The sequence below is a fragment of the Microcebus murinus genome, chromosome 10 (assembly GCF_040939455.1).
Source record: "Microcebus murinus isolate Inina chromosome 10, M.murinus_Inina_mat1.0, whole genome shotgun sequence".
NCBI classification, from domain to species: domain Eukaryota; kingdom Metazoa; phylum Chordata; class Mammalia; order Primates; family Cheirogaleidae; genus Microcebus; species Microcebus murinus.
The window spans coordinates 10,789,135-10,803,448 of record NC_134113.1 but is presented as its reverse complement, the minus strand read 5'-3'; the positions used below and the strand labels follow the sequence as shown (position 1 = coordinate 10,803,448).

General features: G+C 61.6%; 1 protein-coding gene across 2 annotated transcripts in view; it reads right to left on the bottom strand.

Moving 5' to 3' along the window:
* Positions 1–5,548: 5,548 nt before the first annotated feature.
* The window catches only part of ELFN2 (extracellular leucine rich repeat and fibronectin type III domain containing 2), a 44,209-nt gene continuing 35,443 nt past the window's right edge, over positions 5,549–14,314 (bottom strand). For both annotated transcript variants that reach the window (XM_012787163.3, XM_076007004.1), the window contains exon 2: positions 5,549–11,792. In XM_012787163.3, the coding sequence (XP_012642617.1) occupies positions 8,923–11,382 (2,460 nt within the window). In that variant the 5' untranslated portion in view covers positions 11,383–11,792 and the 3' untranslated portion in view covers positions 5,549–8,922. The remainder of the gene's footprint in view (positions 11,793–14,314) is intronic.

Sequence of the window (14,314 nt, the reverse complement as noted above, 5' to 3'; positions counted from 1 at the left end):
ACTGTGGCCCAGTTCTGCCCTGTTACTCTAAAGTCAGTCCTCAAAGCACACCCTCACGTCTGGTCTTCGGCCTCCCCGATGATGCCGTCCACCACTCGGTGGTCTCTCGTGAGTCCTTTCCTGCTTATTCAGCTGTAGAGAATTCTGCTCTCTGCAACAGAACCCAGACTGGAGTGCATGCATTCGCTCCTGCCCAGCACACGGGTGGCCATAAATATTGTTTGTGAAAGTGAGTGAGGAGAGGGAGCAGGTGGAGGGGTTTTGTCTCTTGGGCAGGTGTAGATTCTGGTAGCTGAGTGGTGGGGGAGGAGACGTCGCTGGAGGAGGAAAAGTGGAGACAGGAAGATTGAGGACAAGGATTGAGAAGCTGTGGCTGCCTGTGTCCCCAGTGCTGTCACCAGTGCCTCCTTCACACATGGCCTTGCTTTCTTTGGCAAGAACCGTGAGGACCGAAGCCGCTGTCAGACGTGCAGGTGAGGGCTATTTTAGAGGAGGCCAAGACAGGGAGATTTGGGGTGGGGGCTTCCGGCTTACATGGGGAGGCGGGACTGGGCAGGAACAGGGGTAGCAGACCGGACCCTGAGGAGAGGGGACAGGGACAGGCTGGAACTCCAGGCCTAGGGAAGGGGAAGGGGCCCCAAGGCTCGAGGGACAGCCAGACCATGCCTGGAGGCTGGGCCCTTGGGGTCAGGCCGTGACACCCTCCAGGCAGGAGTGATGAGGAAGGCAGAAACGCAGCCCCCTCCTGAGAGGTGGGCCCTGCAGGCCGAGACACAGCTGAGCTGCAGAAGAGCAAGGCCAGAGAGCAGGCCCAGGTGGACTCACAGGTGCAGGGATGGGAACGCAGTGAAGTTGGGGACCAGAGCCCTTCACCTTGGGCTAACATAGCCACCTGGTCTCTGCAGGTAAAGGGCCTCATGAAGGAGTGCGTGAGGCCAGCCCATTACCCGGGGGAGACCCCAGACGCAGAGGCCAGAAGCTGCGGCTGGAGCCTGTACTCAGAGGCGCTGGGTAGCGTGGGGCACGAGTCCGACTCGGAACTGGATTCCCCAGCCTGGGAAGAGCTAGAAGAATTCCTGAGCAAGCAGGAAACCCCCCAGGTGCTCCTGGGCCAGACTCAGGATCGTAGAGTCTCAGGAGGGAGGATGGGGCCACTGCTGGAACAGCCAGGGAGCAGAGAGCTAGGGGGAGACGGTGCCCAGGCTCCAGCCCCCTGGGAACAGCTGCACCCAGCCTGGGCGAGGGCACTGGGAGGGGACAGGAGGCCAGCTGGAGCTCGGGCAGGAGAAGGGTGTGGTCCCCAGCCCCGGCCATCCCAGACAGTCAGTCCACACAGTGGACTGGTTCCTCGCTGTGGAGAGAGGGGCCGCAGATGGGAGGACGACACAGGGGAGGGGCAGGCCGGGGGCCCAGGACAGGCTGCCTGGGCCGGGCTAAGGGGAGGCTCAGAGGGTCCCTCAGAGACCTGGACCCACCCAAGCAGGAGCAGGAGGGGCAGCCTCTGAGAAGCTGGGGGCTGGGGTGCCTAGGATCCTGCCTTTTGGGACTGACATCTGAGAACCAGCTGAGACCCAGTGATCCTTTTAAAAACCTGCAGGCACAGGGCTTCTTTTAAGGACATCTCTGGAGAAAAAAATGTTGCTGTTCCTGAGGCTGGGGGGAGATTGAGAGAGGAGAATTCAGCTAAGCAACTAAACAGAAAAGGAACTTCCCTGGCCAAGCCGCTACGAGGGTCACCAGCATAACCTTGGAACTGTGAACACCTTCAAACCAAGGCCGGGCAGAGCCAGGTAAATGTGCTGTGAACGCCTGCCAGTGTGGGAGCCACTGAGGTGGGGGGACGTTAAGGCATCTGGAGAAGGAAGCAGCCCAGACTGGAGAGCACCCAGGTGGTAGGTCACAGGTGGGACTGTGGACTTCCTGGAGGACACAGAAGAACCAAGACACCTGCAGCTTGGCTCGTGGGCCCAGGTGGGACAGAGTACCCCATGGAGAGGGCACCACACAGAAAGGGTCAAAGTGGGGTCCCCCCAGCAATTGGAGTCCTGTCTACCACACCCAGACCCCTGCCCCAGCTGAAATATCCAATTCATCGGGGCCCAGCCCACAGAGGTTTTCCCCAAAATTGCCCCCACAGTGGACCCCAATCGGGAGACATTGGTCTTATCACTGGATGGACACCCCTTTGCCCCAGGAAGAATTAGGATTAGGCACAAAACAAGCAAGTCACTTTTTTATAGTCAATATTTTGTGTTATGAAATAAGGGCATATTTAGTGGTTCAGGTATTTGCTATTAAAACACCAGAGTCTGCTTGAGCTTTGAGTCGAATATTCGTATAAGGAATTCATTCCGAACTGTGATTTTCCTCGATATGAGGCTCATGTGTTAAAGCTATTGGGACATGACAGGAACCCAGAGTCACCACAGGAATAAGTGAGAATTTATCGGGTCACAGGTTTCACCTGTTCTTCAAATAACTGAAGTATGTAAAAAGGAAAGCAGATATACAAAACGTATACAGTTTGGGGTAGGTAAGGACATTCCCTTAACTACATTTGAAACATGGGCCCAAAATTAGCCAGATCCCCCTTAAATGTGCTTATTTAAATTTGCTAGATTTATAAGTAGAATAACTTTTGTGTTGAAATTAAACATAAGGATGTTTGTGTTTATGTTAGTGAATAAAAGTTAATTTTTAAGCCTGAGAACTGACACAGGATTCCCGCACACAAAGCCAACCCATCCTTGATGCTTCCAAATGCCCAGGAGCTGCAGTGTCCCCTAACAGAGGCCTCAGGCCAACCCAAGGGGCAGGGCCTGGGCCTTGACCACCAGACTCATGTACAGCTTTGGTCACATCTTAGCTTTCTAGGGAATAAAATTAACCCTTCCAGAAAAAAAACCGATGCTGATGAAGAGAAAGTGTCACAGGAAGGCAAAGTGTCACAGGAAGTTGAGTGGGCAGGGGTATCCTGGAGCCTGAGTCAGGCTGGGGACTGCAGGGCAGCCCTGGCTATAGGGCCTGAGGTGACAGAGCCTTTGGCTGTGCCTGTTCCTCTGCCTCCTCCTCCTCCCATGGTGCAGGTTCATAGGGGATATCCCTCAGGAGGGAGGATGGGGCCACTGCTGGAACAGCCAGGGAGCAGAGCTAGGGGGGGACGGTGGCCAGGCTCCAGCCCCCTGGGAACAGCTGCACCCAGCCTGGGCGAGGGCACTGGGAGGGGACAGGAGGCCAGCTGGAGCTCGGGCAGGAGAAGGGTGTGGTCCCCAGCCCCGGCCATCCCAGACGGTCAGTCCACACAGTCCAACCAACTCCAATGGAGGCAGGCAGGGAGCAGGACAGCCCTGCAGGCCCCCAGAGCCTCCAGGGCACAGTTCCCACTGATCCGGGGCTGAGCTGCTGAGTGCCACGGTGTGACACCTCTCACGGCGGTAGCTCAGACCCGGGAGTGCACTCAAAGTTTCCCCACAGAGATCCAGGCGGAATCCAGGGCTTTCCAGAGGAGGAGTTTGTAGCAGTTGGAGAGCAGGGGTCTGAGCAAAGGCAGGAGGGCTCTGGCTCTAGGAAGCAGGTGGCTGGGGCCAGCAGTGGGCTCCAGAGCCACCTGATCGAGGCCTTGGGCAGTTCAGCCGAGGTCCCTGGCTGACGACCAGAGAGACAAGGCTCATCTCTTGACTGTGAGGAGCAGCAGGGCTGGTTCCTCGCTGTGGAGAGAGGGGCCGCAGATGGGAGGACGACACAGGGTTGGGGCAGGCCAGGGGCCCAGGACAGGCTGCCTGGGCCGGGCTAAGGGGAGGCTCAGAGGGTCCCTCAGAGACCTGGACCCACCCAAGCAGGAGCAGGAGGGGCAGCCTCTGAGAAGCTAGAGTCCTGGTCATTAACTAGAGGACCTTGCCCTGGGGAGCAGCTGGGACCCCGGGATGCCCCACAGGGTGCCCTGTCTCCACACAGGGGTGAGGGAGGCTAGGACAGCAGGAGAGGGGAGAGGACGAAGGGCAAGGGGGCTTCCAGGTTTTTGTGAGGCCCCCAGCCAGCCAGGCCTGTGTGGTGCTGGGAGCACAGCGATCCTGCAGTCCCTGCAGGCCCGTCCTCCGTCTGGCAGACCCTTTCTTTTTCCCTTGACAGTGGGCAGCGACCACTGCATCCCACAGCCTCAGCCTGAGCCCCAGGCTCCCGGCGAGAAGGGAAGTGGGGAAAGGGGCCAGAAACCGGCCGGTAGTCCAGGGGCGGCGGGGCTGGGGCTGGGGTGATTCAATACAGACCTTGGCCCCGTAGTTTTAAATAAGAAATTTATTGCAAATATAGAAATTGATTCTCTCCATACAGGAATCTCCGAGTTGAGGAAAACAATTTCGTGCCATTCAGTTTAAAACAGGAAATCAGGGGGTGGGGGGAGGCAGATGTAGGGAAGAGAAAATAAACGAAGTTACCCCCCCAAAAGAAGAAAAGGAGAGGGTTCAAGGCCCCCCGAGGGAGGAAAGGTCCATACACAGCTAGGGTTCACAGGTTCAGAGTCCAGGGCCTCGGGCCGGCTCTGCAGGACCCAAACCAGGTGCCAAACCGCAGCACCCTTGGGGGCTGGCGGCTCCTGATGGGGCAGGGAAGGGGACGGAGGGGGACAGAGGGAAGCGGCCACCGCTGCCAGGACGCCAAGCCCCGCCCCAACCTGTGCTTGTCTGGCAGAGGGGCAGGGGAAGGGAGAGGAGGCCCAGACCCTCCTGGCCCACCCTGCCGGGCCCCCTCTTCCTCTCCCTGCAGTGGGGGGGCCTGAGGCAGCCCGGAGAGGCCAGGCGAGCAGTGTGAATACTGGTTCTGTCTTGGGGGGATACGGGGAGGGGAGGGGGAACCAGGATGGAGGAATCTGAGCATCAGGGCTGGAGAAGCTCCCCTCTCCGGGGCTGAGGGCCAGAGCAGCAGTGTGGCCCCAGGGTCAGGCACGGTGCCCTTTGCACAGCCCACCCTGTAAGGCCCGGTCGCTGCTCCTCCCATGCCCTGCCCCACCCACCCAGGCGGGCAGGTGGTGGGGTGACCAGAGGAGGCACTGGTGGGACAGTGGCCAGGGCAGCCCCTCTCCCTCCAGTCTTATTTTCATGCCTGCCCATCTTCTGGCTCCTCCTGTCACTCAGAGCTGGGCCACCTGTCACTTCCTCTGAGGGACCTCCCTGACCACCTAGCCCTTGCCCCCATCACCTTGTTTTAATTCTCCACAGAACCCACCTGCCCTCACTGGGGAACATTCCGTGCTTGTCCCTTTGCTTTTTTAGGCCCCTTATAAGCTGGGACCCATCACTGTCATCCCTACTGCCTGTCCCATCTTGGCCCTAGAAGATTTCCTTTCCTTTCCTGCTCCTCAGCTTCCCCCTCAGCTAAATTTCCAGGAGTGGAGTGGAGCGGGTGACCAACTTCTAGTTGGGAACTTGGGTGGCCCTTGGCCAGCCCCAGACTCTCCACCCTGCTCCCCAGGTGCCTCTCTGAGGCTCCTCAGGCCTGGCCTTCCCCAGTGGGTGTCCCACCCCCACCCCCACCCCTCCCAGCCCTTTCCCGGCACGGGCTGCCCCCAGGAGGGGTGCAGAGGTAAGGGGCCCTGGTGGGCAGAGAGAAACCCCTCCTGGGCAGGGAGATGCCAGCCCAGGGCCCCTGAGGAGGTGTCCACACCAGACTGAGCTTTATTCCCACCAACCTCCACTTTTTGCTTCTGGAAGGTCATTAGCTCCAAAAAAGGGTTAGCTGAGCCTACCGTGCCCTCCAGGAGAGAGTGGCCACATCTGTGCCGCTTCCCAGGAGTAGGCTTCAAAGGACAGCTCTGATAGGGCCGGGCAGGCCAGGCGCAACCGCATTCGGGGGGTCCAGGGTGCAGCGCCCACACCTCTGGCTGCTCCCCCACCTACCAGCCCCCCTTCCCTCCCGCCTGCCCAGGCCCACTGTGCCCATCACCATGACAAACACAGGGCCTCTGCCAGACTCCCCGGTGGAGACGGTCATTCATCTTTTGCGAATATTTCGCTCCCACTGGGGAAAACTCATCCTGAACGGGAGGCAGGACACAGGAGAGCCTCCAGGTGGGCTCTTCCCCAAAGGGGCCTGGCCTGGGCAGCTGGGGACCTGGCTCTGCCTCACAAGGAACCATGCGACCTACATCCTGCAGGTCAGTTCACCTCCTAGAGTGCCAGGGTCCTCAGGTAAAGATGGGGCCCTTCCCCTGCAGGTAGACAGTTGAGGCTTTTATCGGTCATTTTCAACCAGGAAGGATGGGGAACCGGCAAGGACAGAGCCCTCCCTGGGGGCAGCCCCACCTCCAGTGAGGCCCAGCCAACGCCAGGCTCCTTCCTGCCATGGGTCCTCCCTTGGGGCCCCAAGCCTGCCATAAAGCCTCCCACGAAGCCTCAAGCTCTTGGCCTCCTGTACTCAGCAGTGTGACTGCCCTCCCCACCTGGCTGGCCACATCGACAGACCCCTCTTTGGGGGCCCTGACTTCTTCATCTGCAAAATGGGAACGAGTGGGACAGTAAGAGGATCATCACATCCCTCCTGCTGGGAGATGAGCTCTTGGAGTGTCCCTGGGCTGCCCGCCCTGGCCCAGGTGGGGAAAGGGCTGGACCCAGGGCAGGGGAGGTGGCAGTGGATGGATGGGGGGTGGCACTTGTGGGCTCAAGGCCCAGAAAGACGGGAGGTGGGTGTGGGGCAGGGCTGTGTCTTGGTGGCACCTGTTTTAGGTATTTTGCAGAGCTGGCCCCTCCCTGGGTTTCAAGAGCTGCTCGTCAGATCAAAACAGAGGGATTTGGGAAAGGAGGGTGGCGGGGGGGAAGGCGGGGGAGTCTGGACAAACTGGCACATACACGACAGATGTTTGCTCAGAAAAATACAGTAAAATCGTCATGCAAATATAACAGGGAATCTGCTTTCTCACACCGCTGGCTTCTCTGCCCGCCTGCTTCTCTCAGTTGTGCCGACTGGGTGTGAGGAGTGGGGCAGGTTTTGGGGGGCTGGGGGAGGTCTGCTATGCATATCTGTGCCAGGCCCCTCCCCTCTTCTCCCCAGGAGAACAGTCTTTTCTTTGCAAATGTCACCCCCCCAAAGGGAGCCCTGGGCTTGGCCCACCCAGAGCAGGTGTGGGAGAGCCCTGCCGCCCTCCTCACGCCCAGCCCAGTAGGAGGGTCTGGAGCCCCCCCCGAAGGGATGGCACTAGCTCGCCTGGTCAAAGCCCCCCAGTACAGGTCTTGGTCCCACCCCAGTCCACCCTCACTCCTCAGGCCACACCCCTGATACCCCTCAGACACCCATGTGGGCAACAGGCCAGGAGCTGGAGGTCTCTGGCAGGGACAGAGGAGAGCTGAGGGCTCCCCACATCCTGAGCCTGGGGGAGCCCAGGGGCATGTGGGCAGGCGGCAAAGATGCCCAGTAGGCCGTGCCCACCCCCACTGGCCCATCTCCCACCCTAACGTGAGGGAGTGATGGACTCTGGCCCCTCAGATCTTGACAGTCCAAGACCCCACCGTCTCAAGACCTAAATTTGCCCTCCTGCCCTGGCCCCAGGAAGCCCCTGCTCTTGAGACAGGCAGTGTCGCCCAGCCCTCCCTGCCCTCACCCCTCTGCCACCCACACTGAGAGCAGCCCCAGAGCCCAACGGTTGCTCTGGGCACCAACTGCCAGGCACCGGGTTGCCATGGCAACAGAGGTGGCTAGGAGGGGGAGGGGTGCCCCACCCCTGCAGGCGGGGACCTCACTGTTTGTGCTTTGTTGGATGTTGGGTAGGGGTCAGAAAGGGGGCGTGGCCATTTCCATGGAAACACGGGAGCCCCTCCAGCCAGGGGGTGAGGCAGGGATGGGCCACCAAGATAGGTGGGTGGGAAAGCCCTCCTGCCCCTGGGCAGGCTGGGACCTGCCCGAGATACCAGGATGTGGGGCCCAGGCAGCGAGTCCCCATTACAGCCGCCCCTGCCCCCCACCCCGCATCACAGTGCACTGCTGCCCTTCTGGGGTGGGTAGGGGTCTCGGAGGACCAGGGAAGCTGGGGGCTGGGGTGCGGGGGCCTGCACCTGAGATGCCGTGGGAGCCGGCCTGCTCACCACACACCCCTCTCCTCAGACCCCACAGACCACTCCCCAGGCCCCCTGGAAGACACTTGAAGGGGGTTGATGGGATGTCCCTTTGCCTGGGCTCCTTTTCTGTCAGCAGGACCCCTCTCCTCTCCCAGGGCCCCCAGGACTAGGAATCACAGCTCTACACTCTGAGCACTGCTGTAGGGCTTTCTAGAAAGGAAAAGCACCTGCCTGATTCTCAAGTCCCTCAGCCCCAGGAGACCACAGCTTCGGAAGAGGGTGGTGGGAGGATGGGGGGCACAGGGAGCTGCTGGGGTCCGAGGACAGCTCTGGGCCTAACTTCCTGCAGGACCCGGGGTTCACACTTCCTTCCCTGGGCCTCAGTTTCCCCACCCCTAAGTGGAGGGAAATGATGCCCGATGTTTATCTGGTGCCAAATCTAAAAGTGACCCATCCCCCAGCTGGGGGCCTCTCCTGCCCCAGAGGGGCTTCGGTCTCTCTCTACTCCAGTCTCTTTGGGCCCCAAACCTGGCCCTAGCCCCAGACCCGACACCCTCTTCTGGCTTCCTTGCTTATCCACCACCGCCCCCCAGCCCCGCACACCCCAGCAGAGTCCCTGGGCAGCACAGTAAAGACGACTGGTTTCGGTATCAGTTTGTAAACTTTAAGGAAAATGTGTCTTTGTTTTCCTGTCCGTTATTGTCGGATGTTGGTTTGTTCACAGTCAGGTGGTGGTCAGGTGTGTGCATGGTGCGTGCGTGCGGGTGTGCGTGTGCGTCCCCTTCTCGGCCCCGGCCCCCGGTCTGCCCCGCCCCGGCCGCCCGGGCCCTTCCCCCAGCGGCCTACCCCTCCAGCTGCGACCTCACCGGGGAGAAGAGGGTCACAGCTTCTGCTGGGCTGAGACCCCTTTCCAGTAATCGAGGATGTCGTGCAGGTCCTCGTCCTTGGCGAACTGGACCTTCTTGCGCAGGGCGTGGCCAGCGGCCATGTACACCTCCTCCCGGTGGTGCTTCTTGTAGGGCCGGAAGCGCTCCCAGATCTTGTGCGTGCTCTCAGACGAGTACTCGGGGCTGGAGGAGTACCCTGAGTAGTAGTGTCTGGGGGAGAGCTGTGAGTAGGTGGAGTCACGCTTGGAGCGGGTCAGCGGCTTGAGGAAGGACACGCGCTGGCTCAGGCTGTCGGCGCCCTCCTCGTAGTACAGCGCGGGGAAGCTGTGCCGGTGCTCGCTGCAGTGGTAGGCCGGCTTCACCTCCAGGTGGTGGACGCCCCCGCCCCCACTGCTGCCCCCGCTGCTGCCCGCGGACACCAGCGGCAGCCGGTCCAGCGGGCTGTTGAGGGGACTGCCCTTCTCGATGTACTTGGAGTCAGCCTTGACCAGCCCCGGGGTGGCTGGGTGGTCAGGCACGTCCAGGCTGAAGACCTTGGCGCTCTTGATGGAGCCGCTGGACGACACGCTGCAGGTCTTGCGGCTGACGGCAGCATCAGCGCTCAGCTGGCGCTGCAGCGGGTGGTGGGAGCTCTCCTTGTACGGGGGCGAGAGGAAGCTGGGCAGCTCCAGCGCCGCAGGGGCAGCAGCCGAGGAGGTGGCAGTGGCTGCAGGGAGGGACTGGCACTCAAAGGCCAGCTCGGGCTCCCCACCACCGCCGCTGCCCCCTAGGAAAGAGGCTGAGTCCAGCTTGAGGGCATCGATGCAATTGTTGATGATCTGGTTGACCTTGTCCACCTCCTTGGCAATGGTGGAGATCTCCGCGGCCGAGCCCTGGTTCTCGAGGTCCGGGAGGTTGTCCTCAGGCCGAGGCAGGCCGTCCCCGGCCGCGCCCGTGCGCACCTCGATATAGTTGCCTTTGGTGGCCATCTTGGGCGTGTCCAGCCCGGCCTCCAGCCCCTTGGCGGCGGGCAGCTTCTCCCCGATCATGGAGGGGATGGAGGACATGCGGGACACGGGCAGTACGGGGGGCTCGCCCAGCTTCTGGGCGGCGTGCACGATGGGGCCGGCGTCCACGTCGGCCCCATAGCGCATCTCCAGGATGGTTTTCTTGACGTTGACGGACTTCTGCTTCTCCTCCTGCATGCGCCGCTTGCGCAGGCAGTAGTAAACTGCCCCCAGCACGATGACCATGCCGAAGAGGCAGCCCAGGATGGTCATGATGTAGTGGGTGGTGGTGGAGGTGCTGGGGGCCAGGTCGCCCGGCACGGGGTCCCGCGTGGTGAAGGTCAGGCAGGTGTGGTTGAAGCGGCGACTGTTGCGCAGCGAGGTCACGCAGAAGGTGTACTCGGTGTGCGCCCGCAGCTTGTCCAGCGTCACGATCTCCTTCTTGTTCTTGAGCGTCATGACGTCGGAGAAGTAGCTGTTGTTGTACTGGACCAGGACGTACATCTTGCTGTAGGGGTGTGGGATGATGACCACCAGGGTGGCCGAGGTGAAGGTGACATGGTGCAGCTTGATGGCGGGCCCCGTGGACGCATCCGTGGTGGACGAGGCCGGTGGCTCCACCGAAAGGATGTCGTCGGGGCTGAAGCCCGAGTTCTCGTCGGGCTCCCTCTGGGTGTCGGTGGAGTAGGGCGTGGGGTGGCTCACGGCCCGGGCAGGCAGCGAGCCGTTGCGGCACTTGGCCTGGAGCACGGTGATGGCGTTGAGGCTGTGGTAGGGCCTGGGCACCAGCAGCGGGTAGCCGGCAAACTCCCGCGGCGACTCGCACTGCAGGCGGTCGTAGTTCTTGGTGACGTTGTTGAAGACCACGAGCCAGGCCAGGAAGCCGAACAGGTCGCACTCGCAGTTGAAGGGGTTGCCGGCCAGCTCGCACACCATCAGGCTGGCCAGGCTGGCGAAGGTGGCGCCGTCCAGGCGGCTGAGGCGGTTGGAGGACAGGTCGATGCTGATGAGGCTCGGGCACTCGGAGAAGGCGGTGGGCGTGACCACCTCGATGAGGTTGTGCTGCACGAAGAGGAACTGCAGGCGGCTCATGCCGCGCAGCATGCCCTCCGTCAGGTTGCTGAGCTTGTTGTAGCCCAGCTGCAGGACCTGCAGGCTCGACTGGCCCAGGAAGGCGCCGTCCTCGATGTAGGAAATCTCGTTCTTGGTGAGGTTGAGGTCGGTGAGGTTCCCGAAGCGGTTGAGCGAGGAGTAGAGCACGGCCTTGAGCTTGTTCTCGTTGAGCCGCAGGTCGTGCACGGTGCTGTTGATGTGCTGCGGGATGGTCTCGTAGGGCGGCTGGTTCTGGCTGCAGATGGCCAGCCACACGTAGCCCTTGTCGCCCTCGATGAGCCAGCAGTCGGCGCGCACGGTGCCCGGCCGGCACACGCACAGCAGCGCCGCCGCACACAGCCCCAGGCGCAGCATGGCGCTGGCCTCGCCCCCACGACGGCCGGGCTCAGGGTGAGGGGCCGGGACGCTGGGGGCCTAGTGGCTGGAGGCTGGGGCTGGCAGCACAGTCCTCCCCGGGGCCGCCACCATCTTGGGGGCGACCCCCAGCACAGGGGCCCCAGGCGAGGCGGGCACGGCCAGTGCCAACTGCTGGGGGCCTCCTGGGGTGCTGGAGCAGGTGACCCAGGAGGGACAGAGGCCTTGTCTCCTGCTGGGAAGTAGCACAGCTTCTCGGGGCTTGACTTCCTGTCCCTCTTCCTCCGCTTCCTCCTTGGCTTCTGGGCTCAGAGCTTCAGACGATTCCCACAGGAGGCTGGAGCGTGCAGCACTGAGGGGGAGCGAGAGAGACGGGGGCAGGAAGGGAGAGACCCATCGGCACCTGGTTCCTGAAAGGCAGCACCAAGAGGGGGCCCGGGTCAGTGCAGGGCTCAGGGCAGCCCCTTCGAGCTCCAGCACAGGCCTCAGTCCCTTCTCCACACCCTGTCCCGGGGCCTCTGTGCCAGCGAGCACTCTGGGGTCCCTGTTACATAAAAGAAGGGAGGGCTGGTGGATGGCAAGAGGGGGAGGGGGCCTGGGGGGCTGGGAGGAGAGACAAGGAATGGCATGGAGTGGGGACAGGGTCTGAGGACCAGGCAGGGAAGGGACCCTGGAGAGGAACAGGTGGGCACAGGTACACACACTGGCACGCAAGCCCGGCACACTGGAGGCTGCACTTGTCCACTGGCTCGCACAAAGACCACACGCCCCCACGTGAGCCAGAACCCCACGGCACGCACACATGGACAGGTACGCACACGAGCACACCCACACTCTGCACACGGCAGGCAGGCCTGTACACACATGTCCACGTACCCAAGTGGACACCCCCAAATCCAGATAAAGGATTAAGCAGCCCAGCAAAATGCCTCCTTTCCTCCATGCCCAAAGATAAATAATTCATTTGTTGTGTAACTGCTCTTGTTCCAAAAATAATTCCCTTGTCTCAGCTTCCATGGGGGAGGGGGAGAAGAGCATCTCGGCTGTGGGCCCCTCCAAGCTGGGGGAGGCAGAGGCCAGGGTCTCCTGCAGGGGGAGGGCCTGGGAGAGCTCATCCCACAGGAGAGCAGAGCCCAGGGAAAGAGGGGACAAGAGCCCGGGAAACCAGAGGCACTCCCAGTAGCATCTCCCAAAAGTGCTTTCCCAAGGAGCACCTGGCTGCTGTAGGGGGCCCTCAGGCCTCTGGAACAGAATGGCTGAAGCCCCACATCCCTTTCCATGGCTGGAGAGTCAGAGGCCCAGAGAGGGACAGGGAGTTGCTCCAAGTAACACAGCACAGCCTGGGCCAGGATCAAGGCTCCCAAACCACGTGAGCCCAAGCCAGGAGTCAGGAGGCCCGGAGCCCGACCAGCGCGCCGACCAGCCAGGTAAACATACCACCTCTCTGAGTCTATTTCCGCATCTGTAAAGTGGAGGCCAGGTTCTTGTCCAGCCCATCTGACGGGGAAAAAACAGGTGACTCATGCTGCCCATCCCCAAAATGCAGAGGGGGCATGGGTCACAGCTCACAGACCATCTCATCAACTCTCCCCTTCTAAGTGGGGAAACTGAGCCCCAGGCCCAGGGGAGACTCGCCCAGGTTGCCCAGCAGGCTGGACACAGCTGCTTGACCAGAACCCAGCCCCAGCCGCCCCCCTGTGCTCTCGACTACAGAGATCCCAGTGCCCCTTTGCCCCAGGCAGGGGCCAGGGATGTGAAGATGAGGCCTGAGAAATCCACATTTGGACAGAGAAAGCTGGAGACTGTTCACAAGTGCCACCTCCGCCTCCTGCTCCTCCTCCTGGGAAACTCCAGGAAAGAGAGTGCTTGGAAAAAAATTCCGAACCTTTGCCGTGAAAGCAAAACCAATTTACAGCATGAGCTCCAGAGGGTTGGAACAGAGGGAAGGAAAGCGGGGTGGGGGAAGAAGCCGGAGGAAGTCCAAGGCAAGCTGTTTCTGCCAAGGAGGTGGCAGATGAGCAGAGCATCTAGGTGACCCACTGGGACCTTCGAGCCTGCCTCTCACCTCCTGGTGCCCTGCACGACCAGCTCGGGGGGTGGCGGAGGCAGCCGGGCAGGAAGGGGAGCCCAGGCAGCAAACAGCATTCTGTCCTTGGCTGTGCCAGGCAAAGGTCTCAGGGCTGGAGACAGGTCTCAGCTCCTGTCCAACATGGCCTGCTGGCTCCTGGGGGACCCTAGGCCACTTCTGCCCCTCTCTGGACCGCAGCTTCCCCTCCCACAGGCCAAAAGGCTGCACTGGAGGAGGCTGAGCCTCTACGCTCGCTGCTTCAGGGACGCGTGAGCCGGCCTGTCAGAGAGCCCTGTCTGCTCCAGTGCGGCCCCTCCTCCCCGCCAGGGAATGTCCGGGGACTGCATTTGTATGCAGGTGCACACGCAGGTGGCTCAGCGTGCCGGTGCAGGGGTGTGCTGACGCGTACGAGCAGGCAATGTGCAGCAGGCGCGTGTGCACACGTATGTGCAGTGCACGTCCTGTGCACCAGCTACAGGAACACATGCTCGCGTGTGGAGGAGCGGGAACATGTGTGTCGGGGGCACACCAGGGAACACAGGCACCCGCCTATACCATAGTTGACATGTTTAAGCACACGTGTGTTGCACATGCATGTCTGTGTGCATATGTGCTCCCACCTCCAGCCCCCTCCTCAGATCAGAGTTGCTCAGACCACCAGCCAGGCCTCCTCAGCCAGGCCGCGTGCTGGGAGACCAAGCTGGCAGGGGCCTTGGGAGAGCCGGGCCCTGCCGGGGTGCAAGGTAGCCCAGGGCAGAGGGACAGGGGCAGGAGAAGGGGCCCAGGCTGCCAGGCCTCCCCAGCCCTGCCCTGCCCAAATGGCCCAGGGTAGGACCCTCTGTGCCCCCACCCAGCCACTCTGAG